The sequence below is a fragment of the Rana temporaria genome, chromosome 3, assembly GCF_905171775.1.
Source record: "Rana temporaria chromosome 3, aRanTem1.1, whole genome shotgun sequence".
Lineage (NCBI taxonomy): Eukaryota > Metazoa > Chordata > Amphibia > Anura > Ranidae > Rana > Rana temporaria.
The window spans coordinates 101,165,719-101,181,011 of record NC_053491.1 but is presented as its reverse complement, the minus strand read 5'-3'; the positions used below and the strand labels follow the sequence as shown (position 1 = coordinate 101,181,011).

At 42.1% G+C, this 15,293-nt stretch overlaps 1 protein-coding gene across 3 annotated transcripts in view; it reads right to left on the bottom strand.

The window, feature by feature from the left end:
- Nucleotides 1-15,293, bottom strand: part of KTI12 (KTI12 chromatin associated homolog) — a 79,729-nt gene that overhangs the window by 28,121 nt on the left and 36,315 nt on the right. For 2 of the 3 annotated variants that reach the window (XM_040343107.1, XM_040343108.1), the window contains exons 3-5: nt 10,739-10,790; nt 7,187-7,239; nt 3,545-3,600 (exon numbers count right to left, since the gene is read on the bottom strand). In XM_040343107.1, the coding sequence (XP_040199041.1) occupies nt 3,545-3,600; nt 7,187-7,239; nt 10,739-10,790 (161 nt within the window). Of the gene's footprint in view, nt 1-3,544; nt 3,601-7,186; nt 7,240-10,738; nt 10,791-11,979; nt 12,023-15,293 lie in introns of all 3 variants that reach the window. The other variant, XM_040343109.1, reaches the window with a different exon arrangement.

Genomic DNA, 15,293 nt, shown 5'->3' with positions numbered 1-15,293 from the left:
GTTTGTGACATGTCTGTGACCTCAACGTGTTTTGCTATGTGCATGCGCAGCTCCGTCAGGATAGCGGGCCCTAACTTCCCATGTCCTTAAGTAAGGAGCCATCTCATGGAGGGGGCCACCTTCTCATTTTTGTTAAAGTGACAAAGTTAAAAACACAGTGGGGACTTCCATTCCTTAGAAGTGAGTTGACTAGTAGTTCTATCATGAACATTGCAGAACAATACAGAGAAAACACCAACCTCCCCCAAAAGATCCAGTTGTATGAATGCATTTTCTCACCATAAGGCCAGTATATAGTGCAATGTTCAGAGTAGAGACCTGCAGAAATAATAAGCTTTAGTCCAGAGCATTACTCCTCCAGGAACACATGACAATTCAGTTCAGTATTCAACCCCAATGGTATCAAAGTTCCAAGTTTGTAAATCCACCATTTTTCTTTCTTTAAGAGGACTTTATCAAAGGTCTGAATATAAATAATAGTAACATACGGTTGACCTATTCTTTTGATCAAAAGCAAAATTACTTTTTTGGGATTTTCAGATTTCAATAGAAAAATCATACCCTCGTTACCCGTACCTTTCGTAAAGCGTCAGCAGCCAACACCCTTCTATGTGCAGACAGCCATCATACAGAATGGTTAATAAATGGCATCCCAATCGGTCAGTTTCTACGTATCAAAAGAAACTTTAGACAAGGAGGACTTTAGACAAGGAGGAGAATTATATGCAACATTTCGCGAAGGTGGGTTACTAACACAGGCAGCTACATAGAGCAAAATTTGTAGAAAATATCCCATTGGTAGCCCGCAGAGCAAGAAACAGGTGATATTCAAATCGATTCAGAATTTGTGAAATCGCCCGTGGATAACTGGTCATCTACATATCCAATATCCAAAGGGATATTCCCATGTGGGAAATGACAACTATGCCCCTTTGTGGACCACATAGATACCTTAATGGACTCTGAAAATAGGAAACAGTATAAAATTAAAGACCCAAAATAATTGTTCTACTACCAGGGTAGATTGCATGCTTACCGGCCCTTGTAATACATTTTATATAAGAAAAACGAAAAAGACAGTTACGTGTGAGCATAGGTGAACACATAGCAAAGCATTTTCAGAAAGTACATGAGGAAGCTGTGAGGGGATGAAAATGAAGGGTATTTATACTCTGAATTTTCCCCTAAATAAAGGAAAATTATGGATTTGTAAACTTGGAGCTTTGATACCATTAGGGTTGAATACTGAACTGAATTGTCAAGTGTTCCTGGAGGATTAACGCTCTGAACTTAAGCTTATTATTTCCATATTGAGACGTTCACTTAGAGAAAATCCCCTTACACCACACAGACACTGGAGGGCTCAGCGTATGTTCATCACTGCAAATAGTGACAGTAAATATATTATTGCACTGGCTGCAATACACCAAGAGGGTAAGATTGTTTACTCCTCGTTATGTGTGTATTCTAGTGGACAATCCAGCACATCTACCATTGTAACAGCTCCTGTCAGTGTGGTTGTTGCACATCTACCTTTGTAACAGCTCCTGTCAGTGTGGTTGTTGCACGACTCAGTTTTCCGATGCAACACAGTAACATTTCCATACGTTTTTTACCTTCCAACAAGTCTCCTTACTGTTTAATTAACTTGGCTGCCCTAGTTGGGAGCTTCACTCCTTCCAAGTTTGGCTTCTCGTTTCTTTTGATCCCATATAGGTCTGGTTAAAGGATAGTACACCAATGGATGTTTGAGACATTGGTTTTACAATACAACATATTGTATACCCCCATTCCTTTCTAATTGTAATATGGTAGGCAGGCAGACTGGTTGGCGAGTTGAGCTTGAAATTTTCTCTGGTTTTGTCTTTAATGCGTTTGCCCTTCCATGTGCTCCTTGCTGTGAAGTTATAGGTGGGGGCAGGGACCATCTCTTTGTTACTGTGTGTACATGAAGCCTTAGGCCTTATCCTCAATGGAAAAATTAATTATGCTGAGAAAATGAAACTCTAGCTTAGCTTGTCTTTTAAAAATGAAAGCTATACTAATGGGCTTATTTATGTGTACTACAAACTTCATGTCAGTTTTTTATGATTTTGCATATTTATTTTCTAAAAATAAAAAATAATTAAAAAAAGTTTAAGCTAAAAATTAAAGCTTGCCATTTCTAGATGCCAAATGACCGCATTAACTTCAAAAAGCTGCAGAGTGTCACAGAGCCTCCAAAACCAGAGTGCTTGTGCACTTTGACACTTTCTAGCTTTAGACATAGCAGCAATGAAATACAACATAAAACAATGAAATATAACATACCGTATATACTCGAGTATAAGCTGACCCGAATATAAGCCGAGGCACCTACTTTTACTACAAAAAAATGGGAAAATTCATTGACTCGAGTATAAGTCTAGAGTGAGAATGCAGCAGCTACTGTATGTGGAAAAGAGGGTCAACAATGCCCATTTGCATGCCTCAGCCTCACTGTGTCCATCAGTGCCTCCTATCAGTGTCCATCAGTTTTCATCAGTGGCCACTGATCTCACTGCTTCCCCTTCTCCCCTTGTCCTCTATTTTGTGCTACTTACACTGGCAATCATTGATGTTCTATTTCCCGTCCGTCCGGGATGAGAGAAGACACACAGCTGATCTCACTGCTCCTCCTTCTCCCACTCCTCTCTCTTGTGTGCTCCGCGGGAAATGTGAGCTTGTTAGATTCACACTTGACTGACCGCGGAGCACACAGGAGAGAGGAGGGGGAGAAGTGAGATCAGCTGTGTGTCTTCTCTCATCCCGGACAGATGGGAAATAGAACGGCAATGATTGCAGGTGTGAGCAGCACACAATAAAGGGCGGGGGGAGAAGGGGGAGCAGTGAGATCAGCTGTGTGTCTTCTCTCATCCCGGATGGATGGGGAAATAGAACGTTAATGATTGCTGGTATGATTAGGCTGCAGACAGACTTGAGTATAAGCCGAGAAGGGGATTTTCAGCACAAAAAAAAAAAAAAAATGTGCTGAAAAATTCACAGCGCCAACCTATCTTTAATTTTTTTTAAGAATTCTGTATTTGGTCTACACCTGCCTAAAGGGGATACTATGCTGCAACATTATACCCCACATACGAGAAACCAAAAAGCAGAAAGAGGCACTTTAATGGCTTTGCACAATTAACCAGTGGAACATAACGGAATTTCATAAAGGAGTGCTGGTTACTAATGTGAATATTTACCTTGTTCCCTTAGTTTAGTGAATAAGGCAAAGCTGTTTACCTTGAATACCCAATAACAGGTGAGGGAAAAAGTTAAAAAAATTGATTTTTGAAAAGCGAATATTTACTTTGATAAGTGTACATTCTCTACTGCTTTAGTGAATCAACCATACAGTCTACGCAATAGTAAAATTTTATAGCTTTAGAGAAATTAACAAAATGAAATCAAATAATGTAATTCAACTCATTTCAATTACATTTTATCACAAGAATATACATATTTTATAATAAAATTATTATTTACAATAAAAATGTAAGTATGTAAGAGTAACATGACATACCAGGCAGTGCGGAGTCTGTGCATGTTTTATGAGACAGAACAGTTCATATCTGTACCCTAAAAAATAAAATAAAAGAAAGAACATGTATAAAATGACAGGTAAAAGTAAAAAGCTCAATTAGGATAAAATGGAACAGTGCCTATGAACAACTGCAAAGGGAAACAGTGTCAAACTGCAATCTAATGTGTGCGTTCAGTGTAATTTTATGTGTTCCTTTATTTAGCTCTAAAGCTGGCCACAGACAAAAACCAGCTGAGATTCAAACCATGTATGGGCAGGCTGAATGTACCAAAGTTGATCGATCAATAAGGGTGCAACCAGCCTGTCGGATTTTACATCCGATTATTGCTAGTGGCTGTTGTAGCACTGTGTATATATAAATCACTGTGTTTACCCTGAAGGGACACCTTTCTCCCCCAGGAGAACACAATGGCTCAGTGGCACAGATTCCCCCTCCCACCCATATTTAGAGTGTAACATGAAACATGGTAAGCATGCACAGCCCCCAATACACCTACGAATTTGGGGGTTTGTAACTAAGACATGAAATTTACTCCTGCCTTTTAGGATACTGTAACTAAGCATCAGTTATTGAGGTTTCACAATATGTGTGGGGAAAAAGCAGAGATTAGGCTATGCTGAAAATTCAGCACAGATTTTCAATCTGCTGTGCTTGCATCACAGAATCCAGGCAGCTGTATTCTGTAATAGAAGAGGCATACTTACCACTCCGGCAGCAGCACTTGTGAGCCATTATTCAGCACTTCAAGATGTATTAGTAATGTGTACCCTGATGATTGCTGTGGTTTCTCCCATTGGCCATTATTTCCTGTAGTGGCAGTGGACAGTAGAAGGAACGCACTGTCTGGCACACCTAGAAGTGTAGCCACAGTGCACATACTCACATTTCCTTTGCTCTTCTGCTACTTTGTTCATATTCTGGGAATAGCCTCTGTATATTTTGGTGCAAATGCTTGTCAAGAGGGATGGTTTCAAATTACTCATGTGCAAATCACTACACTGCACTGGCATATACTGTAGAGGAACCCTGTCTGCAGCAGTTTTTTGTTTGCATACCTGCATTTGTCCTTCACGAATCTGAAGTTGGTCCTTCACAAGGAATGTTCAAAAATACATCTAAAGTGCATTTAACTGGCTTGAACGTAGCTCTTATAGCTAGCACATTAGCTTACTAGGAACTAGTGACATTACAAAAACAAATAAGAGGGTGGTTTTAAAGGGGTTGTAAAGGTTTGTGTTTTTTCACCTTAATGCATTAAGGTGTAAACACCTCGCTGTCACGGGTCCCCCAGCCCCCCCCCCCTGTTTTACTTACCTGAGCCCGTTCACCTGCCCTGCGCGTACCCTGGCGGAGTCTCGGCGATCATTGGATAGATTGATAACAGCGCAGCCATTGGCTCGCGCTGCTGTCAATCAAATCTAATGACGTGGCCGCCGGGTGGGGGGGGGCGGACTGACGGGCAGGACCAAGTCATACATTCGGCACCTATGGACACCGAATGTATGACAAGGGAGGGGGTCCGCAAGCTAACCCCCTCGAGAGAATGCTTCCCAGAGGGGGTTAGCTATTGCGGGGAGGAGCCACGAGAGCCGCCGTGGGACCCCAGAAGAGGACATTAGGGGTCACACTGTGCAAAACTAACTGCACAGTGGAAGTATGACATGTTTGTTATTTAAAAGAATAAACCTTTACAACCCCTTTAACATAGATAAAAGAAACGGGAAAAGAACAGTAACCAATATCAATGTATCTTTCACTGAACAGTAAACAATTTTCTATAGGCTATGGCACTTAGCAATTCATCACTGCTCTATTCACTGCATTATAAAATTAGCGGGGCAGTGACATAAAGGCTCCATGCACACTGGCCTAAAAAAAACGTTGCTTCTACAGGAGATTTGTGTTCTGCCTGTAGAAGCAGCTCCATGTTATCCTGTGTCCATGCACATTAGGATGATTACAGGCATATTTTGAGATCAATGTTAAGATGCAGGAAAAAATAAATAAATAAAAACCTTCTGATTCTTGTTTCTGATTGGAGCTCATCGGCAGAAAAAAAACCTGTAAAAAAACTCTCCTAAACGCGTCTAAACTTTGTACAAAAAATGCTCTATATGAGCGTTTTTTTAAACCCAGTGTGCATGGAGCCTTAAACTCATTAAATATTGACTATATTTTTAAAGTATTTGCCTAATACAAAAAAAGATTGCCACACTATAATAAAAATCCAGAAGTAATATAAAAGTAATCAGATTTGTATGATAAATCTGAACGCTAGCAAAGCACCTGAAGTTATTAGATGGATCTTGGTACCATGCAGAGGGAAAAAGAAAAGGAATTGCATTAAAAGGCTAAAGTTCATGAAATTGTTGGGTGATTACATTAAGAAGCAGGTAGCAGGAACAAAAGCAAGTTACACTTTGGATCAAATATTTAATGTAATTGACTGCAATAGGCACTTGTTATCTGCTCCCACCAGATTTGAATATTTAGTTACCATCTGCTGTCTGTTTCACTATCATCTGTCTGGTTCCATTAGAGAGGTTACATCGATCAATTACTTAATCTAATGTCTCAGTGTTTGAGATAAATATAGAACAAGGCAATGATCACAGGTCAGGTCAATCCTCCCTCCCTGCGCTGATGGCAAATTTAGGAAACAAATAAAGTGAAATTGTGATTTTGGGTAGATTGGCATTACAAAGGTCAACCATAGGTAACCTCAAATGGATTGAAGAATTTTGTGGTAATTGCACACAAGCTCAGTTGGGCTCCTAAGCACCTGTGTGGCCAAATTCTGGGGATGCTCTGACATATTGACCAATGTTCCTGATCAGGAACCTTGCTCAGGAGGTAGAAGGGGGCAGAGCCAGACATTCAACCAAAAAAGGTGGGTCTGGTTCTGTAGTAAACTTCCCCAGAATTTAGGGCTTACAAGTGCTTAGTAACTAAGCTAGGCTGATAGCGAAGTGACAGCATACACGGCTTAGCACTGCTCAATGTCTACACAGCCTAGGGTCCATGATCCCCCGCAGGGACCCAAATATTGATTTGAAGGCTCAAACAGGGGCTTGCAGACACTACAACAGACCGAGATTCAAACCATGTATGGGCAGGCTGAAGGTACCCAAGCCAATCAATCAACTTGGGCATAACCAGCCTGCCGTTATATAGCCACTAGCAATAATCACTGTGTTCTCTCTTCAGTGATGGCTTTCCCCGCCGAGAGAATACAATGGCTCGGCAGGAGGGATTCCCCGTCAACATTGTGTTGATGGTGGAATCAAGCACATTTCTTTCCTGAAACCCAGGTGTGTATGGCCTGCCTTAGGCACATTTCATACCAGATCAGATTCATTTAAAAGCAAACAGTAAATTTAAATGTGCTAGAATTTTTCACACCAATTCAATTGCAAAAGCAAACCAGTGAAATTACTGAGTTAAACAGAAATCTTAGATTACACGTGTTAAATTTAATCAGGCCCCTAACATCAGCAATAAGAAATGTTCATATGATTAGTAAGTTCAAGAGTCAGTGGCCTCACACCACTACAAAATGGGTAATGTAATTGTACTTGCTACAATATCTTAACCACAGGACAGGAAAAAAAATAAGTCACCTTTAATATAGTTGAGAGAATCCAGAATTGCAACATCTTCTTTATTCAATTTCCTAAAATAGCAGAAAACAATAATATATTTGAGTTCGAGCATTTGAAAATCTGCTAAATCTAATAAACTTGAATCCCAAGATACAATGCTTCCCCCAAATTAGATTCATTCTATTTTTTTTTGTCTTGATTAGGAAATGAAGGCTTTTTGCAACATAAATTTGTATTATATACATATATACATAGACACACACACACACACACACACAGTTAGGTCCATATATATTTGTACACAGGCTCAATTTTCATACTTTTGGCTCTGTATGTCACCAGAATAGTGCTGCAACTAACGATTATTTTCATAAATCGATTAGTTGGCCGATTATTGTATCGATTAATCGGATAATAGCCTTAAAAAAATAAATACATATTTTAAATATGTTATAAATACATAAATATATATTATAAATACATAAATGGGACAATTTGTTGTTGGGCAGATTAAAAAACACAAATTGCCGCAAAAACACATTACATGCTTTTCTGCAGCTTCTCCATTGAAGTATATTGAACAAAAAAAAAAACACAGTTTTGCGTTAAAAAGTCCTAGCCCTTTTCAATTACACAGCAGCTGAAAAAAAATCATGGATGTGAATGTGTCCCATAGGAAAACAAGTAAATGAACTGTAGTGCGTTTCTGCAAAAAGCACCAAAAAACAGAGATGTGAACCCCGGCCTGAGATGTTTAGTAACATAATGGGGGTTTTAAAAAAAAAAAAAAAAAACAATCCAAATGAATTTGAAGTGCGGACTTTCAGCTTTAACATAACATTAATATCAAATACAAATTTTAGGAAAACTGCAACTATTTTTTTTTATAGTCCCCCCCCCCATTTTCAGGGGCTTAAATGAAATTGGACAAATGTTAATTTTTTTTTTTATATTTTGTTAAGAATTCTTTATTGCCAATGATTGCCTGATGTCTGGAACCCATGGACATTACCAAAGACTGGGTTTCCTCCTTTCTGATGCTTTGGCAGGCTCTAACTACAGCGGTCTTCAGTTCTTTTTGTGTGGGTCTTTCTGCCTTTAGTTTTGCCTTCAGCAAGTGAAATGCATGCTCAACTGGGTTGAGATCAGGTTATTGACTCAGCCATTGCAGAATATTTCACTTCTTTTCCTTAAAAAGCTCCTAGGTTTCTTTTGCAGTGTGTTTTGGATCATTGTCCATCTATACCGGCCAATTAACATTGAATTTAGCCAAACTAACATTTGGGTGAATTTGGGCTGACCGCATATCTCTAAACGCTGCAGAATTCATCCGGCTGCTTCTGTCACATCATCAATAAACACCAATGACTCAGTGCCACTGGAAGCCATGCATGCCCATGCCATCACATTGCCTCCACCATGTTTTACAGATAATGTTGTATGCTTTGGATCATCAGCTGTTCCAAGCCTTCTCCACACGATTTTCTTCCTGTCTATTTCTGATGCATATTAATCTTAGTTTTATCCATCCAAAGAATGCTTTTCCAGAATTGTAATTTTTAGATGTCTAATCTGGCTTTTATATTCTTCAGGCTTAAGAGTGGTTTTCACCTTGTGGTGAACCCTCTGTATTTTCTCTTGTGAAGTCTTCTTTGAATTGTAGACTTTGACAATGATACGCTCACCTCCTAGAGAGTGTGCTTCACTTGTCTGGATGTTGTGAATGGGTTTTTCTTTACCATAGAGAGGATCCTGCACTCCATCACTGTTTTCTGTGGACGTCCAGGCCTTTTTATGTTGCTGAGCTCACAGTGCGGTCTTCTTTCCTCAGAAGGTACCAAACTGTTGATTTTGCCACTCCTAATTTTGCGGCTCTCTGATGGATTTGTTTCATTTTTGAAGCCTTTAGCCTTGTACACACAATCGGACTTCCATCTGATTTTTCCGTGGATTTTTGTTCGAAGGGCGTTGTCCGTGAACTTGGTATGCATACACACGGCAAAACATTTTCAGCCAACAAACATGAACGTAGTGACGGATTTCTGTACACACGATCGGATGATCTGACGTAACCCATTTGTTCTTGGAAAGTTTGAGAGCATACACAGCCAACATTTGGTAGAAATTCCGACAACAATTGTCCAAAGGAGCATACAGACGGTCGGATTGTCAGATAAAACACGTCCGTCGGACCGTTGTCTTCAGAAATTCCATTCGTGTGTATGGGCCTTTACAATGTCTTGTTTAACTTGCATGGTCAGCTCCTTTGAACGCATGATGTCGGTTCACAGCAATAGATTCCAAATACCACACTTAGAATCAACTCCAGACCCTTTACCTGCCTAACTGATAAAGAACTAACAAATGAGTAGCCCACACCTGACCATGAAACAGCTTTTGATTGAATTGTCCAATTACTTTTGGTCCCTTGAAAAAGGGGGGATAGCTATTCTCAAGAGTGGCAATTCCTAAACCCATCCTCCGATATGGATGTACATACCCTCAAATTAAACCTGAGAGCGTGCACTTTCAGCCCATATACATTATATAACTATAGCTTGAATATGTTTTTTTTTTTCTACTTTCTATGCATTAAGGTAAAAAAAACAACCCATCAGCAACCAGCCCCCCCCCCCCCAAATATAGAGCCCAATCTCGACCCAGCAAAGTCCAGGAGAGCAGAGTCTCTCTCCTCATTAGCTCAGACAACAGCAGGAGCTATCATCTCCTGGTGCTGTCAATCACAACCAATGAGGAGGGAACGGAGGGCGGAGTGCAGCCACGCTTTGTGTGTCTTATGGACACACAGAGTCAGCTGTGGAAAGAGCACACATAAGAGCCGGCGGGGAGCTGAGAAGAGGAGGATCAGGGCATAGCATCACTTTAAGACGGAGATCCAGTCATTTGTTTATTAAAAGTCAGCAGCTACAAAAAAGGGTAGCTGCTGACTTTTAATAAACAGTCAGTCACCTGTCCTACGGTCCAGCGGTGTACTCACCACTGGACTGTGTCCTCACCGCATCATTCCTCGGTGGCACTGGCATGTCTACTATGGGCAACCGGCTCAGCTTGCGGCTTTACAGCCGAGTGCTCACTGCGCAACTTTGCCACAACCATCCTGTCAGATTTTATATGCGATTATTGCTAGTGGCTATTATAGCCACCAACAGTAGTCACTGCTTTCTCCTAGCTGGGACGATTTCCCCATCCAGGAGAACACAATGGCTCCGCGGGAGAGATTTTCATCCACACTGACTGCATTGATGGAGGAAATCGAGGATTGTCTATCCTGCATGGAGCATCTAGTAAAGACACTCTGGACGTAGTGACGCCACCCACCATGTCCCTATGCAACAAAATCAAGTACCCATTTCTAAACAGGTACATTCATTTTTCACAGCCACCGACATTTCTGGTGTGAAGCCATAAGAGAATTCTAAAGAGTGTCTACAACATTTTATAAAGTGCAGGGAGTGAAATTTGATAGATAAAATCGATTGGCTTCTGTGAGCAATGCCCCACATTTGCTTCATTAGTCACCCATTAAGATGTAAAATTGTATTAAGTAACCTTTCCACTTCCGCTCTTAAAGCTCCCCGTAAATCCTTCTCCTTCTTGGAATCTGAAAATAGTAAATACATTTCCATTACTGACTTATGAGGTAAAAGGGTAAATGTAATCAACGTTAAGTATCAAACACACCTTGGCAGGGGGGGTAATATAAGTATCCACATATAAAAATATGGTTTTAAATATAATCTATGGAGGACAGAAACACTGAGACAGTCATTGGTGAACATTTTGTGAAAATGCTGGTTGCCTAGCTGTAATGCTGATCCTGTTGCTTTAATACTGCAGATCAGGAAAAATCAATTCATATACTTGCTCCAGGTTGCTGACTTAAAGTATCCAAGCAAGAGGGTCAATATGACAACTAGCATTTTCAGAAGCATTGGCAGTCTTCATGTTTCTCCCATTATACAGTTCTTTTAATACATAGGATTTGTGTATCAAAATAATAATGGGAAGATAATTACTGGCATTTTTATTAAAAAAAATAAGACCAGTTTTTATGGGCAACACTTATTCACAATCACTTATTCATACAAAAAATACGAGGCTAGCACAAAAGGAAAGCAGTAAAGGCTGCTCTTAACCAGATGAGGACCAGTCAAACATAAAAACTGGATGACTGCATAGCTGATAGCAATAAGATCCTTAAAGCGGAGTTCCACCCAAAAGAGGAACTTCCGCTTGTGTTTCCTCCCCCTCTTCCGGTGTCACATTTGGCACCTTGCAGGGTGGAGAACAGGGACCTGTTTTTGACAGGTCCCCTTCCCCACTTCCGGGAGACAGGCCGCAGCTTGATCGCCTTGAAGTTCGGCTGACCTCCTCCTTCCCCCGGCCACCAGCCAATTAGAAAGCGCACCAGGCTTTGCGCATGCGCAGTAGGGAACCAGCAGTGAAGCCGAAAGATTCCCTTACCAGAAATGGTGGCGGCAGACCCCTGAGTCGATCCGAAGATCGGCTGGGGTGCCGACATTGCGTACTCCCTGGACCGGTGCCCTAATATTAAAAGTCAGCAGCTACAATATTTGTAGCTGCTGACTTAGTTTATTTTCACCCAGGCTGGACCTCCTCTATAAAAGATACATTTTTAAAAATCAAAAAGTCCAAATAAAGCACACAGAGCAAGTGCTGACACTATGCATGAAACACGTCAACTTGCCCCTTTTCGGATCTTATTGCTATCATTGTGTGGTCATCCAATTCTTATGTTTGATGTCTTGTGGTAGGTGCTGGACCAGTACCTGATTTACTTGGGCGAAACAAGAGCGGACCAACTTGGAGTACCTGTTGGTTATAACGAGCACCGCTATTATTCTTTTAATTGGTAGTTCCTCAGTTTAAAAACCTAGCTTGAAATACAAAAAACAAATTAAAATATAGCTACATGCAAAAAAAAAAACCTGATATACACATATTCTTGGAGATGGGGAACTTTTCCTCCCTGAAGGTTGCAGTGACTGGATAAAGGGCATCTCAGAGTTAAAAAATAATACTATCTGGTATTGAAAATCTCGGGGGGCGGGAGGGAGGGCAGTGCCGCCCATAGAGGTGGTGTCCTCTTCCTCTTGTCCCTCTCCAACTCCTCCCACCGCCCCCCATCTGTCTCCGGTGCACGGAGATACAGATCATCAGGCAGACAGTCAGAGCGGATCTCTGTCTGATAGATCTGTATCTGAGAACACCGTTCGTAGTACAGCCCCGCCTCCCTGTACATTGAAACAGTGCGCTCTGCACTGTCTGTCACAATTCTGGTGCAGGGAGGTGAGGCTGTACTACGAGCTGTGTTCACACATACAGATCTATCCAGGGCCGATCCTGGGCGCTAAAGTGTCAGACTGCTCTCCTTCCTCCTTCTTCAGAGCCGGTCCTAGCATAAGGCAGCTGCTGGGGCGCGAAGAGGGCACTGAAGAAAAGTTATACTGCACTTCCCTGCTCCCCCTGCACCTCTGGGTCGGCTGGCATCTCTAACTATACAGGGAGGGGGGCGATCGGCAGCTCTGCGACGTCCCTCCAGCCAGCACAATTAATTTCCCGGGTGTCAGTGTATACAATGGAGAGGGGAGGAGCCTCTGACCCAAGCAGACACCAGATTTAGTGCACAAGTTTGTCCCTCTGCAAACTTGTCGATACATGCTGGGGTCAGAGGCTCCTCCCCTCTCCATTGTATACACTGACACCTGGGAAGTGAACTGTGCTGGCTGGAGGGACATGCTGCATATATCACAAGGAAGCATGTACAAGGACTGCTGTTTAGACTTCTCATGCAAGGTAAGCCTGACACTTGCCCCCCACACCTTTGACACTGACCTTCCCCCACCTGTGACACTCTCTCCCCCCCACCTGTGACACTCTCCCCCCCACCTGAGACTCTCTCCCCCCCACCTTCCCCCCCCTCACATGTGACACCCCCCCACACCTGTGACACTGGCCTTCCCCCACACCTGTGACACTGGCCTTCCCCCACACCTGTGACACTGGCCTTCCCCCACCTGTGACACTCTCCCCCCCACCTGTGACACTCCCCCTCCCACCTGTGACACTGGCTGTAAAGACGCATCTGTACTACTGACACCAGGGCTGATGCGGGTTGCCGGGGCCGATTCGGGGTGCCGATGCGTGGTGCTGGGGCCGATGCAGTGTGCTGTGCCAGGGCCGATGCGGGGTGCCGATGCGTGGTGCTGGGGCCGATGCAGTGTGCTGTGCCAGGGCCGATGCAGGGTGCCGGGGCGATGCGGGTTGCTGTCCCGGGGGCCTATGTGGGGTGGGGTGCCGGGGCCGATGTGGGGTGTCGGGGGCCGATGCGTGATGCTGGGGCCGATGCAGTGTGCTGTGCCAGGGCCGATGCGGGTTGCTGTGTCGGGGGCCGATGCGGGGTGCTGTGCCAGGGCCGATGCGGGTTGCCGGGGCCGATGCGGGGTGCCAGGGGCCGATGCGGCACAGCACAGGGATGGTGGGAACCCCTCATAATGGGCACAGCAGGAGTACAGCCACAGGAAGTCAGTGCAGGGATGGTGGGAATGCCTCATGAAGGGTTCCCACCATCCCTGTTCTGTGCCGACTTCCTGTGGCTGTACTCCTGCTGTGCCCATTATGAGCGTACGAGTCCGAATTGAGTTTCGGGCACAAAATACGAAATAACGGCTAATGCGAAACGGAACTAAACAAAATGAATTTATTGACAGTGCACATGTCTAGTATATGTAGACACACCACATATATAACGAGAGATATATATAATCTTGTTATGTAGATATATCTGCACAGGAACAAATTATTTAGTATATTTACTGGTTCCTGGAAGGAGGAGGGGAGGAGAGGTTTGCATAGATAAGGGGCGGTAACTTCCTTTGACACTCCTGTTGCTATTGAAACCTGATCTGAAACCCATTACACTGCTGCCGAAATCCAGGAAGTCATACAGTCTGGCTTCATGATGCCCACACTTAAGATGGCCCCAGTCAATTTCTATTTTATAAAGTGTCTAAATGCTGTAACAACCTAACAAAACGGACCTTAGTTTACAGACTAACTGTACTAGAATACATTAAGCTTGTGTATTACAGGGGTATTTATATTTAAAAAGTGAAATTGTGGCCGGAACTCCGCTTTAAGGTCACTTTTTGGTGCAGGTGGATTTATTGATCATTATTCTGTGAAGAAGCGGTTCTTTTGGACACACTGGTGTGTCTGTTTCTGGGTATGATGGACTGTTTTATTGCAAAAAGCACAGCTCTACAAAAGTAAAAAAAACTGCTTTCCTGCAGAGCTTATAATTACCCTGAAAAATTCAGGAAGAGCTTAGGCACTAGTGTTTAACTGAAGTACTGATCTATGGGGGAGAGACGAATACATTATTGAGTATGCAGAACTGTTATGAATTGAAGGACACTCATTCTATGTTTGGTATATAGATTTTATTTACACTACTCACACAATAAATATGTTCTGGGTGCAGTAATAGACGACGCTGATTTTCATGAGCAGCTTTTCACACGTGTTAATGACATTTCACACTCACATCATCTAGCAACCACCATTGTCCTATGCATACTTTTATTTATTTTTTCTTTAGATTTAATCAAAATATGAATAGGCATTAAATCAGAATATGTAAATAATTCAATTGATAAAATAAACATTCCTAGCACATTTCTATGCTATAGACCCATTATTAAACATGCTTGAGGATGTCAAAATATAGAATATTAGTCATATACAATACTGAAGTTTTATGAAGGTCATAGCATTCATTCTATTGAAAGGGGTTTAATTCTAGAATAAGCATGTTAATCCATTATTTTTTGACATCTCTACACCCCCACTCTGCTAGCTATGCATCTAGTATCTCTGAATGAATAAACAGTTATTAGCTATGGACAACAAAAAATATGTTCTTTTTTTTACCCAAAGCATGCTCGCTGTACTCCCCCGCATCTTCTTTGCAAATGCACTTAAAGTGGATAAAATACAAAAACACTTAATGATTAAACTGTTTGTAACCTTTATATATATATATATAAAATTGCAACCAGACCCTCTATTATGCAGCCATAAC